The sequence below is a fragment of the Exophiala viscosa genome (genome assembly GCF_022695815.1).
Source record: "Exophiala viscosa unplaced genomic scaffold EDD37scaffold_14, whole genome shotgun sequence".
NCBI lineage: Eukaryota > Fungi > Ascomycota > Eurotiomycetes > Chaetothyriales > Herpotrichiellaceae > Exophiala > Exophiala viscosa.
In genome coordinates, this window is record NW_026944366.1 from 211,144 (window position 1) to 225,102 (window position 13,959).

At 51.6% G+C, this 13,959-nt stretch overlaps 5 protein-coding genes across 5 annotated transcripts; 3 read left to right on the forward strand and 2 right to left on the reverse strand.

Annotated features, from left to right (window-relative positions):
* Nucleotides 1–655: 655 nt before the first annotated feature.
* EDD37DRAFT_641639 (uncharacterized protein) lies at nt 656–4,053 on the forward strand. The gene is made up of 3 exons (XM_062817322.1): nt 656–1,771; nt 1,822–1,961; nt 2,013–4,053. Exons 1-3 carry the CDS (start codon nt 850–852, stop codon nt 3,741–3,743), a joined length of 2,793 nt encoding a protein of 930 aa, XP_062665902.1. The 5' UTR covers nt 656–849; the 3' UTR covers nt 3,744–4,053.
* EDD37DRAFT_641641 (uncharacterized protein) lies at nt 4,054–6,658 on the forward strand. The gene has a single exon (XM_062817323.1). It carries the CDS (start codon nt 4,313–4,315, stop codon nt 6,374–6,376), a length of 2,064 nt encoding a protein of 687 aa, XP_062665903.1. The 5' UTR covers nt 4,054–4,312; the 3' UTR covers nt 6,377–6,658.
* On the forward strand, nt 6,641–10,126 carry EDD37DRAFT_182529 (uncharacterized protein). Its single transcript, XM_062809979.1, has 2 exons — nt 6,641–7,262; nt 7,314–10,126. The coding sequence occupies exons 1-2, from the start codon at nt 6,813–6,815 to the stop codon at nt 9,936–9,938; spliced, it is 3,075 nt and encodes a 1,024-aa protein (XP_062665904.1). The 5' UTR covers nt 6,641–6,812; the 3' UTR covers nt 9,939–10,126.
* A 298-nt stretch (nt 10,127–10,424) lies between these two features.
* EDD37DRAFT_182565 (fungal-specific transcription factor domain-containing protein) lies at nt 10,425–12,307 on the reverse strand. The gene is made up of 2 exons (XM_062809980.1): nt 12,119–12,307; nt 10,425–12,051 (listed from the first exon to the last, which is right to left on the reverse strand). Exons 1-2 carry the CDS (start codon nt 12,174–12,176, stop codon nt 10,538–10,540), a joined length of 1,572 nt encoding a protein of 523 aa, XP_062665905.1. The 5' UTR covers nt 12,177–12,307; the 3' UTR covers nt 10,425–10,537.
* A 208-nt stretch (nt 12,308–12,515) lies between these two features.
* Nucleotides 12,516–13,703, reverse strand: EDD37DRAFT_570189 (uncharacterized protein; the record flags this gene model as incomplete). Its single annotated transcript, XM_062814265.1, has 2 exons — nt 12,516–12,846; nt 12,880–13,703. 2 exons carry the CDS (start codon nt 13,701–13,703, stop codon nt 12,516–12,518), a joined length of 1,155 nt encoding a protein of 384 aa, XP_062665906.1.
* Nucleotides 13,704–13,959: the final 256 nt, after the last annotated feature.

Below are 13,959 nucleotides of genomic sequence, written 5' to 3' on the forward strand. Positions count from 1 at the left end.
CCCTCGCTTAGTGGCACGTTAAGAATTAGATGCATTAATTAGGAACAAATTGGATGAACCTGGTCGACCTGAGAACGTGGGAAAAGATCTGGCGCCGTGTAGAGAATCGTGATTGAAGCGACGCCAAGTTCCCTGTTCTGGGCCGAATGGAGTCGGTTGATGTCATGTCTTGTTTGTGTCGACATCATCCCTTTCAATCAAATCTCCAGACTGCTCCACCATTCCAATGATGATGTAGGTCTTTACGCCTCCCCGACTCAAGGTACGGCTCGTAGACCAGCAACAGCAGCCCATAGCTTGTGGCTTTCTGCTTAGGCGTCGGTAGTCGATCAGGGCATGCTTTGGGATCCTCGATCCTAACTAAACTTATGCACCCAAACTTGGAACTGGAGGCGGGCGCGTGCACCTGGCGTGACCTGGCAAAGCTCTCGTTTGGTTTGGCGTCTGGTGCCACAAGAGGCAAGTAGCCACCAAAGCAACGACCTACTAGTAGTAAAAAACAGTGATGTGAGGTAATGCGAAGGACACTGGCACAGTGATGCCCCCCCCTCCCCCAGTTTCAAGGTCAGGTCCAAGGTCTTGCCAGGTCCGGCAGAAAAATCACAGATATACATCATCGCCCTTTCTCTTCCCTTTTTCCTTTCCCCTTCCTTGCTTTTTAAATCTTCCCAATACCCAAAACACTCTCAAAACTTCACCTAACTTTCACTCCATCATCACAACAGCGCTACAAGGGCCAGCACCTCTACATTGTGATACCCGCTGTGCCTTTTAATCCTTTTCAGGATCTCTAATATTGTGATACCCATTTTGTAGTCATACCAAACACACTTTCCTACCATCGCCATCATGGCCAACGTCAACGTTCCCACGAACCTAGCCATCAAGGACAAAGACGTCAACCAGAAACTCCAGCTCTACGGAATCTTCCAAGCCTTTTCGAACGGCAAGGCCCCCTCAAACAAGCAGATCGATGTCGCCCTCAACAGCTTCCTCGAGTCCAAGGCCTTGGCCTCTCCTTCGTCGCGACTTTCCTCAGAAGGTCGAGCACTAGTTGCTGATGTGAAGGATATCGTTCGCCAAGCCAAATACCTATTATTGTCAAAGAACTCGGGCGATCTGCTTCAGGAGTTCCTCTGGGATTGCCAGAACATTGATGGTGCCAATGCCAGCACTCCTAACGCCCCAATTGACAAAGGCACTGCTCAACAGCACGGCAATCAAGCCCTCGACGGTTTGAAGACACTTGCCCGCCTCATCATCTCCAACGGTCAATTCCGCAAACTTCTCAGCGATGTCACCGTGCTCGCCCGTGACATGGCTGGTGACGCCGCACAAAAGGCTGCCGCAAAAGTCAACCCATCGGAAGACCAACTCAACAACATTGATGAGCCCGCGGAGGATAACACTTGGCATGACGCTCCTGATCTTTCCAAGGGCAACCTCAAGGACACCTTCCACAAGAACACCCCAATCCAACCCGGCGAGGCCAAGAGTGCTCTCCGACAAGGACAAGAGTCTGCCGATCAACATCCCTCTGACGACCCACGGGATGCTGGCCGCGCCGGTGCCAAGAATGCTGTTCAAAACTTGAAGCAGACGGCCAGCCAGAATGTTCCCGACGAGCACAAGGACAAGGCACGGGAGACCAAAGACGCTTACGCTCAGCGTTCCAAGAATTATGTGAACAACAAGATTCCTCAGGAGCGACGTGACCAGACCGTTTTCCGTTTGAAGAAGATGGTTGCGGAGATCCAGGGCCACTCTGACTGTACGTTTGGATTCTGGTGATTCTAGATTTATATACTGACCATGAACCAGACCAAGAGGCCATTGACACTCTTTTGTACCTCGCCGAAACCTATGGCGGACATTCCAAGAATATTGCTCAACAGACCACTGGTACTGTCAAGGAAGCCCATGGTGATGGTGCCCTTCAGCGTGCTGAGAAGAACTTCAAGGTATTTTGATTATCTGTACTGTCACAACACAGCGTGCTGACACAACCACAGACTCTGCTTGAACGCTTTGCCAATTACACAAGTTTCGACGACTTGACCGATTCCTTGAACGACATCTACGCTGATGCCGACCGCGACCCGGAGTTGAAGAAATGGTTCCAGAACATGGATAGATACATTCGCAAGTGTCTGAAAGAGCAAGGTTACATTCTGCAAGACTCTGCCACCGACGAGTGGAACAGACTCTACGACCAGGGACATCACCTGCTCCGTGAGCGTTACCGCAACCACACCGACCGTGTCGTGGACGAGTTGAAGTTCCTCACCGACCAATTCGACCAAGACCCGCAGAACACTGCTTTCGGCAACGCAGTCCAGAAGCTCTTCTTGGATCTCGGTAACGACGAGAACGGCAACGCCACTTTCAAGCCACACTTGATTACGGACTTGACCAATGTCATCATCCCTGCCATCTTCGAGAACACCCGTTATGTGCCAATCCCACGTATCGAGGTTTCCGACCCGATGATCGATATGGTGGTCGAGAACCTGGTCATTGAAAGCGACAACCTATTCCCCAATCTTCTCGAGTTTGGTAACGATAGTCTTTTCCGCATGGGCCGCAAGGGCGCCAACAGCAAACTCCACAACAAGATTATGATTCACGCCTCCGGCATCCAGATGGATCTCCGTGATGTTGCATACTATGTCAAGAAGAAGCAAGGTTTCCCGTCAATCACTGATAAGGGTGTGATGGACATCATCCTTGCTGGTGAAGGCTTTGGTTTCAAGATTGCTGCCCGCAACGCTCAAAAGGCCGACCGCACCCATTTCATTGCTGTCGACACGATTGATGTTGTCATCAAGAACTTGGCCATCAAGGTTAAGCAGTCCAACCACAAATTGCTCTTCAAGATCGGCAAGTCGATATTGCTCAAGCTGATGAAGCCCGTCATTACGAAGGTCATCGAGAAGCAGATCAGAGATGCTATTGAGAAGGCTGACGAATTCGCATACGGCATTTACCAGGACGCTGCGAAAGCCACGAAAGCAGCCGCGAATGACCCCGATAATGCCCAAAATGTCTTCCAGACTTACTTCAACGCTTACCAAAACAAGATGACAGCCAAGAAGGAGAAGGCCAAGCAAAAGACTTCCCAGATGGAGGTCAACATTGCTATCACCAAGGAAGATTCCATGTTCCCGAACATCAACCTACCCGGTGGTATCTCCACCAAGGCTACCGAGTACAAACAACTCGCCGCCAAGGGTGACCGATGGGAATCTCCTATCTTTGGTCTTGGAGCCGCTCGTGCCTCCTCCGATATTCCCAAGCTTAGGCAAATCGAGAGAAAGCCACACGGTACCGGTCGTGCTGCCATCAAAGGCGGTAACCACCCCAGCGCTGAGGGAAACCTCTCTTCCAGCGGACAGGGTGCTGGTAGCGGAGGCAACTATGGAAGCAGTGGTAACTACGAAAGCGGTGGCAACTATGGCAGCACTGGCAGCGAGTATGGTACTGGCGCTGGCTACGGTAGCGGTCAAGGTACTGGTGCTTCTGGATACGCTTCTGGATACGGTCAGGGTGTTGGTCTTGGATCACAAACTGGTTACAACCAGGGCTCGGGTGTTGGATCTCAAACTGGCTATGGCCAGAGTGGCGGATTCAGCAACCAGGTCGACCAAGCCTTCGACAGCAAGCGCGATGTCACCAACGGCAGTGCTAACGTGTCTGGCGGAAACACTGGCAGCAAGACCTTCTACGACGGTGTTACTCAGTAAATGGGCATACTAGCGTGGGTCGGTTTGATGCGTTGGAGAGTCGGTACTTGATTGCATTGGTAATTCCTCGATACCCTTTCAGTCGGTGGTTTGTCTTTGCGTGCTTGCTTTACTAGGTAGAGGTTGTAATGGTGAAGGATGGTGAAAATTGCACGCAGATGGTGCTGAACAGAGCAAAACATTACGAGTTTCCTTATCCTTAAAAAAATTGTAAATAGCCAGGAACAGAGTCTTTTTACTAGCATCGCGTCCCTCTCATTTCACTCCGGTGTGTGAGCTGAGGATGAAGATCTCGAGATACTATGATACCATCCTTCTGCCTGTGTGACATTAAGCAGTGACGCCACGCTCTTGCCACAGAACCTCATGCACCACTTTTTCCAACGCGTAGCGCGCGACCCTCTTTCGGACTTTACGCGCATTTTCTTTCTCTTATCGGCCCAGCAACCTCTACCAATTTGCTCGCTGGGGTTCACTCTACCTATGAAAACGCTGCACTGCCATTTTTGAGGTATTCTATATACAGTCACGAATGCATTGCACCTCCCGTGCCATCCTTTGATCTGGCCATGCCTCCCATCAGGGTCAAAGTACCTGAATATCCGAGGCCGGTATCCCCAGTCTGCGTCGACGAGATCCCAATCTGTGCAGACACGATAGTATACCATGATGGGGGAAGCAATCAGGACCGAGACACGGAGGAGAGAGCGGCTAAGAGACGACGGATTGGGGCCTATGCAACATCATACCTGCGTGGCGAAGCACTGTTCATTTCAACGGCGCAGCTGAATGGTCCGTTCAAGGATGGGTGGCAGAACCCATGGGCTAGGAGGAAGGCAGTTGAGGTTGGATCAGACCGAGCTGCGACCAGCCCTCTCCAAGAGGATATCAAACACAAACAGCCAGAGTCTCGAAGGTGTTCAATGTCCGCGCGAGCGCACCCTATGCAGACCAAGATTTCCCTGGAACAAGAAAGTTCACAGCAGCCGGTGAAAAGAGCAGAAAGCCTCGACGAGATACGCTTTTGGAGGAAGAAGGACCACGACTTGCCCCGGTCCATTGAAGAGGAGCATGGCAAAACGCGACAGGTGGAGGACTGGCTCAGAAGAAACAGCTCTTACGATCAGCCGGAGCACCAAATGCCGCCACAGCAATCGTTCTCGTCAATGTCTTCTCCTACATACAAGTATTCGCAGAAACGGGGAAGAACGAAGAAATGGGAAGCTTCTCCAATCCACATTGAATTTCCTCCAGTTGCGGACGCTGTTGTTGACATGTTGACATCGAAGCATGTTGGAGACCTCAGTATGGCTGCTCACGATCAATATACGCAGCAGCTACCGCCAGCCCGAGAACCGCAACACCTATCCCGAATGAGTGAAGTGTTGCCTAATACTGACTCAGAACGGCAAGACATGTTTCATCTTCCTCACGACATGGATGAACCGGTAAAACGTGGCCGTGTGAAGGACGATGGAGATATGCAAGTATGTCGGCAAGCTCCCAGCGCGGCTGCGGACGTTACCGAGTTGAAGACTTCACATATCGTCGATGATACTTCTCCCCAGCCCGACAACCAGTTGCTACCACTTCACCCGACGTCGGTAGATCACGTTGAATTGGAGCAAAGGCCTCGTGTCCTTACAGAAGAGTGCCACCAGCAGCTCGAATCCAACTTAACTTCTGCCTCTCTTCATACTGCACCTGAAAGGTCAACAGTCAACCAGCACGATTCTGGACCTCCCTCACTGTCGGGAGAGGCGTCCAGAGCAAGCATTCTACACACCCTACCCTCTGCGCAGGTCCAAATGCAACCCACCTTAAATTTGGCACCCTTATACCTATCGAGCAACGGTCTCCTGTTGCAAGAGCATTCAGATCAGCCTGTACTGGACTTGGGACTAAAAAATGACGATCACTCAACTACGAAAGTGGCACAGGAAAATGCAGTGTATTCCGCTGATCAGCCTGCTCCTTTTCGAAACGAGCCCGTCACTGTTGCCGCAGTCGACGAAGCTGAGCCACCAAGGGTGGCCGAGCCAGCTATAAATAACGAGGAGCAAGTCCTCCGGAATGATCCGTCTTCAGCCTCGCCTGTCAAGGCTCCCAGCACTAAATGTCCAACCGCAAAGTCTGACAAAGACTCTTCTCCAAAGAAGCTTTTGAAACGGAAGAAGAGAGCAGCTTTCAATACGGACGAGGCGTCCTCCGGATCCTCACAAGGTTCTATCAAGATGGCCATGAAAGTCGCCAAACCCTCGATACTGAACCAAGACCGGGTCAAACGTCTGAAGATAGACTTGGCGGCTGACACAGGAGCAGATGCTGAAGAGCATCTATTACAATCATCGCCGGTCCATAGAGGTGGTTTCTCGAAGTTGCTGCAAGGTTCATCTTGCCCAAAAGGCATTCTCAGGTCAACCCTCACCAATTCTGCCGCACCTATGCTCTCGACAGCCCATGACACTTCAGCGTCGATGAAACAAGATGCCCAGCGGCCTATGAAGCTTAGCGAAATCGAAAATGGTCATGAATCACTCAGGGAGGATGATTTTGATCCGGATGCGGTCATGGACGATTTGGGCAGTTTCTTGAGGACATGGGATTCGGAGAAAGAAGCGGCTGGGTTGTAAGATATGGCAGCTTGGAGTATGACAGGGGTGCTCTTAGCGGGCACGTCAAGTCGCATACGCAATTGATCATATATAACAAGTGCTGTGATATTTTCAAGAGCTTTGGCTACAGCCAAGAGCTTGATTTCAGGAGAGTTGGGGTGAATCGGATCATGAAGTTCATGGATGGTTATGCTGCAGCCTTGCTTACATGATCATGCCGGAATCTCGGGCTACTCGGAGCGCGGGCCTAGGCAATAGGCCTTCTAAGGGACTCTATTGATCCCACCTGTATCGCGCCATACTCACCACTTGACTTTACATCTTCTGTTGCTCAGAACCCGCATTTCAATAGATAGTGAATGCTGTTGGTTCTCGCTGGTACGGGCGATTTATAACTAATCACAACCCATGAATTGAACGCAATTCCTTCCCGCATACCGCGGGGAGACTAGACATGATCTCGGTCGAATCCACGGTCACGCAGGCAGTAACTGCAATATCTTCAATCGCATCTGTCTCTCCGTCGACCGGACTGACTGCCAGTGCCTCGAACATAACATCCGCGTTTCTCCCGACCGCAAAGGACCTACTGCGCAACCCGTTTCGGATCACGTCGCATATCGACCAGTCCTTCATCGACTATTGGAATCGCTTCGTTCCTGAAAGCCTTGGGAAGTGGCTTTGGCTAGGGACAGAGGCTGGCAATCCCGGCGTGGGAGGGGGAGCAATACAAACAATGGCTGATGTGGCAGCACAACCTGGTTTGGCGCAGGCACTTGGAGAAACAGGTCCAGCATCGTGGCCGGCTTTCTTCGCTGAGATCTTTCAGGCCAGTACGTTTAAGAGCTACTGGGGCATGTTACACTACCTCACGTCAAGATGGGCGTTTACGTGTTTCGCTATGGTGAGTCATCTTCCATCCCCAGGCAGTATACCCTTGTGCTGACGGACAAAGGCTCTCATCCTCAACAGGATCGGTGTCTATGGTGCTTCGAGACAACGGATCTTTCTGGGCTGGCCGAAGAGACTCGCGCTCCGAATCATGCCCCTCCTACTCCTCACAACCCAAGTCTACCAACTTCTGCAGGCGATTCGATGTCAGACATCGCCCGACTTCTCGCTCTTTCGACATGGCGACAACAACAAATATAGCCTGTTGGACTGGTCTAAAGATGGTGGCGCACTACATACTATGACATCTGCGATACTCTTCCAATCCACAGATGCTGACGCCTGTGCTGCCCTTGGGATGAGCAGACCGAGCCCCGAGAAACGAGCATCGCAGGGTTCGTTCTCACTTTTGTGGCCGTCTTTCTTGCGCTTGAGTTTGTCTCATGTCGTGGAGAGTCTGTCATGCTCTTTACAGCAAGTACCGTCCATGACCGAGGTTGGTATGTCAGTGTTTGAACATTCACTGGCATTTGCGGAGGCTGAAACGGCACTGGCGCATACTCTTGGTATCGGACTTTTTGGCCTAGCCAAACCATCGGAGGGAGGCCAGCCCAATATCACCATCCCTCAATCACAGCCCACGATACCTGCATCAGGCACCATTCTCGCTCTGGCTGACGCTACTGCTGCCTTGACCGGACCGCACATCCTGGATCGCTTCAATGTGCCCGTGGAGTTACTACTAGTAACACTGCTGTCATGTGGCAATTCGCTATCTTCCCACCTCATTGCTGTCTTCGGGAAACAACGGCAGTGGCGCCTCGTTCACACTGGTGTTTGGGGAATGGCTTTCATGGCCTCTTTCCTTTGGGGTCTTCTGAGCACCAGTGTTATGGTCCGGAGCGGAGAGGATGGTGACGAGCGTCCTGTGAGCAGTTTGCTGCATTTTCCGACGGTTGCTATTGTGGGCTTCTTACCGCATATGGCCATCTTGGTCGGCATCGGAGTTTGCTTCGTCATCTATCTTGTGGCACTTACTTTTACGGCCATCTCACTGGGCACAAATCCGAATATACCTCGACCTACCAGTCTGAAGGAGCGGTTCAGTATCGCTCATGACAACCTCCAAGCGGCTGTTCAAACTAGAGGGGTGAACATCCGGTGGTACGAGGATTTTTACACTGCTCTACTCCGTGTCGGCTTCGCTGCATTGACTGTGGCATCGGAAGCAGTGTTCCTCAATGAGGGTCGGTCAGTCGAAGTACGGCAATTTACATGGCTCGAAGAGGACAGACTTGATGAATTTGAGGCGGCCACGACCGAAAAAGGACCATTTTCCAGTGGTCAGCAATTCCAAATTTTGGAAGAGTATGGTTTGCCCTCGTCGAGCCCTGGCGGCACCGACAAAGGCGGAATTTGGGAGTCTGGTTACTTGAAAGAGCGCAAACTTGATAAAAAGGAGGGCGAATTGAAAGCTAAAGATTCTTTTCTGTATCCAACTCCTAGGTCAGGCGGAGTTGGAGCTGTCCAACGCACAACACGTTTTTACCTTCTCATGATTTACCTGCGTGGGATCATTTTCTTGATTGCTGGATACATTGGCTTTGGGTGTGGAGTCGTGTTGGACTCGGTTGGGATTACAGCTAGACCGCGTTGGCTGAAGAAGATCGTTGGTCGATCACTGAAGAAGATAAATGCAGAACGAAATGCCCCGAGGAATGACCGTGTGCTCGATTTCTGGTCGATCAACGAAGATGGGAAGTTGACGGGTCCACGTAACGACGACGTGGATATTGAACCGGAAATGAGGAGACGATTGATGACCGAGTTTCCGGACGAACGAGTTGACGAAATTCTCGATTCGAAGCTGTACGACTGGTGGAAGTCTGGCGGATGGTTTGGTATGAAGGATGAGAGCGGTGATTTCCAGCCTCCCCAGAGCGACGATGTCGATGACACCACGAGCGTGATCTCTATGTCGACCAATGCTAGTACAGATGGTAACGAGGTGGAAGATGAGAATGCCTGGGAATCTGAGCCTGAAGGAGCAAGGACGCCGACTCAAGACTCTGCTCCATCGTGGTCGTTCTCAGCTATTGAAACGAGGGAGTCTACGCCAGGTTTCAACGACTCGCCCCTCGACTCTGCGACATTGGCGAGACTCCTGAACCCGCAAGACCGCGAGTCGCGTGAAGAAGCACGGATCCTGGCGGCGCACCTGGCCAATACGTCGTCCGATTCTCCTGGGATCATGACTCGCTCGCGCTATCGTCGTGAGATCGATGGCGAGCGGGCACGGATTCTGCTTGCTGGACGCAGCCCGCAGACCCAAATGCAGGGTCCCACGATATCTTTGTTCAGCGCACCAAATTCCTCGGGGCCAAGACCACTGACTGCGCAGGAGGAAGGTGAGGTTCTTGAATCTCTGATCCTCAGTCGCCGCAAGAAGAAGGCAGCTGTTCCGGCAAGGACCGAAGATGTGGGTGCTGGGGGTGACGATGATGAGGATAGACAAGCTGGTCCACCTTGTGTGGTGTGCCACAGTTCACCCAGGACTATCATCGCGTGGCCATGCCGGTGTCTTTGTGTCTGCGAAGATTGCCGCGTGAGTTTGGCGCTGAACAATTTTGGGAATTGCGTGACTTGTCGAAGGGCTGTACAAGGGTTTGTCAGGCTCTATGTGCCTTGAGCGAAAGTCCGTTAAGGGGTGATGGATATTTTACGCAGGAGTCAGGCAATTCAGAGAGGCTCTTCATCGACCGGTCCTGCTGCTTGATGAGAATCGGCGGTGTATATTTGGACTGCAGCCGCTTCGTAGCGACATAGATGAGTAGACTTCATGCTACGAAATGTACCAACGTGAGGCTGTATTTCTGCCCCTATTGTGACCAGTCTGATGAGGTTGGAATAAGGCTGACTTCGGATTGACGCGCCAAGCAGAAGCCCGTGAGGGTAGCACGTCCCATCCAGTCTGTTACGCAATGTTTTCTCTGGCCACTTATCATCATGCAATGCATCAAGACCGTTGTAAACTCAAACCCGGGATGATGTTCCACATCCATTCATGTGCATCGTAGCGATCGATGGTGAGGATCACCAATGCCTCTCCTGTCGCCAAGACCCCCAAGGAAGGCCTCGCGACGCGGTCAAAGGCCAACTTTCTCAAGGTTCTGAGGAAAAGGAGAGCCTCTTCACCAGATGTGGCGCAGGTGCGGAAGAAGTGAGGTTTCGAGGGAATTGAGCAAGTAACCACCAGCGTGGAATTTCCTGGGAAGAATGCGCCCGCGATCAAATGACGATAAACCCGTTACCTTTTTTCGCCCAGTCTTTAGCCAAGGGTATCCAATCAAGTCCTCGCGGATGACCTGATCTCCACAGCTCATTCAGGAAATCTAAGACCCTCAGGCCGTTCCAGTGGCCCGATAGTGTGACTGTTTGTCGAATGTTGGCCTCGATGGCCCGCTGCCCATCTCCGTCGGCGCAAGCTTGCGTTCCAGCAATGAACAACGGCCAGACGAGGTTCTGACAGAACCTGTCCACCTCGTTCAAAAGGTCAAATTTGGATAGAATCTCATTCCGCCATTTCGACAGCGCGTCTGAGCAGCATCGAAGCACGAGTGCCTGGTGACTGTAAATGAGTCCTGCGTGGTAGAACATGTCGACAATATTCTCCAGATCGCATTTCGTTGTGGCAGAATCTGCAAGCACGATCTCGTTGCACTTCAACACTGTTTGTCTCGCCATACTGAGCTTGTGTTGCAGCTGTTGACACTTGTGTCCCTCCCGATGGGTTTCCGCAGAGCCTCTCAGAGGCTTATGGCGTTGCTCATGGGTAATGTCCTGCATTATCCGGAGAAATTCGAGGAACACGGAATTGCTCTGGTCTTTCAGACCATAAGTCAAGATGTCCTCCGTATCCTCAAACGTCGACATCGACGCGAAGACCTTCATGGAGAAGAATTTCTGAATCAGAAAGACATTGGTGGCGGACATGGGATTGCGAGACTGACTTGTCGTCTCCCAGTACTGGATGATCGCGTGGGCTGCGCGGAGATGAAGGTGCCAAGTGGTGGAATGTGTCTGTCTGATTTCAAGATTGCACAGGATCAGTGCTGCTGCTAGCGTCATAGTGATTGTTTCTGGATTCGCCGAACTATGGTCGCGGTGTGTCATGCCTCTGGTCATGTCGCATGTCAGCAGTTCTATAGCTTTTTGACGATAGGTGGTTGCATCGTGGGAGAAGTTGTTCGGCACGGAAACGTGGTCAAGTTTGGATGTGAGATCTTCGGCTGCCATTGAGAGGACCGAAAACATGACTGAGGGGGAGTTCATCGCCATTGGAAGGATAATCGATCGCCACGGATTGTCGAAGGAGTCAATCCAAGGTAACTTCGACGAGAGTATGGTGGAGTAATGGTGCAGCAGACGGTGCGCGGTGTTGCCCTCAAGTGCAGAGTAGCTTGAAAAGGAAAGATCAAACGGTGAAGCTGTAGGCCGACTTGGACAGTCGAATTCCAAGGGGACAAAACGAGACACGGGCGCTTGCAAAGTCGCTCCATTGTCGTCTTCAACTGGGTCATCCGGTGAGGATGATTGTCGCGTTGGCGACGGTGTGCTCTCTTTGCAAGACTGCTGAACGGATCGTGGGCTTTTCGGTCTTCCTTTGCTGGCAACCACATTCGTCCACCGCAAGAGGATGCCCGAGGGATATCCGGGACATTCAAGTCGGCGACCTCTGCATTTTCGACACGAGGGCGTCGTTCGGTCACAGCGCACACGTCTTGTCTTGCATGTTTTACAATCTGTTCATCGCGCTTTGGGTCAGCTAGAGTCACGGTCAGGCTGTGGCTTTGATAAGAGGTTCCCTACCTTGTGGTGCTCGCTCGGACGTGTCAAGGTCGACAAGAAGTCCGCGCGAGCGAGGCATTGCAGGGGAAGCGACAACGACCTCGGATGGCCGCAAGCACAGTAGTCTGGCTCATTGGCGGCCGGGAACAGCATCGATGCAGAAGTTAGCAGTGTTCCATCGTGTTTTTGAGTCCGTTGAGGACGACGAGGATAGATAAGGAGAAGAGCACTTTAGATATGCGATTGAGATAATGCTCACGTGCCTGCCCGCTTTCATGGCGATGATTAGTCATCTCCCGGCAAATGTTCCTTCACTTCCCTATTTCATGATTTGTTTATTTCTACACACGTAGCACGTTAGATCGTCCATGGCGCCGATACCTCTGGCTGACTTCCAACTATGTTCATGTTCCTATCGTCACGGGTGCCACTGCCCTTGGCCGCCTTTCCATCCTTTCCGCCTCCAGTCATTCAGCAGGACCAAACCTTCCACACCATTCGTCCCTGCTGCGAGCGTTTCTACGATCGAGATGTCATGAGAAGCAATGACCCAGATGTTCTCGCGTTTTGCGAATTCACGTGTCCTGATCATGGTATCGATTGCCAAATCGTCATCAGCATGTATTGTGTAGGTGCCGTAAGGTGGACGCGCGGTTCTGGATGGGTCCTGCAATAAAATGGGATGGTGAAACGAATCTCCAGCTAGCAAGACGAAGTCTCCTTGGTCTGTATCTACTCCGTCTTGTTCACTGACTTTGCTGGCCTCTCTTGACTTCTCTGACGTGGTGACACGGACGAGAAGCGATTGGTGGCCCGCAGCATGACCAGGCGTATCGATCAAGTAAGCTGACCCATCTCCAAAAAGGTCGAAGGCTAGGCCGAAGCTTCCCGAAGGTTTCCAGCCATTTCTCGGCACTTGAGAGTCTACAGCCTCGTACTGACCAGTGCTGTGCCATTCCTCGATCTTGGTAGCCCTACCGTCGCCTCTTTCCTGGAGGCGAGGCTGAGGAATGGTGAATTCGACGATCTTCCTGGTGCCATCTTTGGGAAAGTCACTTGCAAGAACGGTCGCCATGGGATCATGAGGATGGCCAGGGCGAGCTTCCATGCAAGCTGACGGTCCTATCCAAAGTTCTGCCTCGGGAAAGGCTTCACGTCCACAGTCTCCAATATGGTCGAAGTGCAGATGTGACAAAATGATGGCTTTCACTTTGGAAAAACCGAAGCCGGCAGGACTGTTTTTGGCCAAGATGACTTGAGGCAGCCTTGGACTACAGTCATAGATTGGTAGGTCGACGTCGCAGATGTATGGAGGTAGGTTGTGAAGATCTTTTCGCATGCCCAAGTCGAAGAGGAAGAAGTCGCCTGTGGGGACATGTTCAATTAAAAAGACAAAGTCGGGAGCATTGAAGCTGCGAAGTTTTGACTGTTCTGGACTTTCTTGGATGGTTCGATTATTGGTGTTTGGTGCCGGTAGCAGCACAAAATCTTCAGGAATGGAGATGGTTCCGGCCTGCATAAGCCACACTCTACAAATTGCACCAGGAAATGATGGGCCCAGGATGGGAGTCCATTCAATATGACGTCGCTGATTGGTGGTGATCATATTATCTCGGTTCTTCGTTGATTTCGCGCTTATCTTGACTGCATATTCAACGGCCGAGAGGAGGCTCAATTTGCACAATGTTTAGCAGCAGAAATGTTGATCGGTAAGACTGTGCAGAAGGAGCTTATCGAAAGCCACAAGCACGATTTCCCCGGAACCCACAATTTGAATGTGAGATGTCAAAGGCATGGCTAATGCGAAATTGGGAAAAGATACCCCGCCGCGACGCGAATCTGGCCCACCAAATGATGAGCAA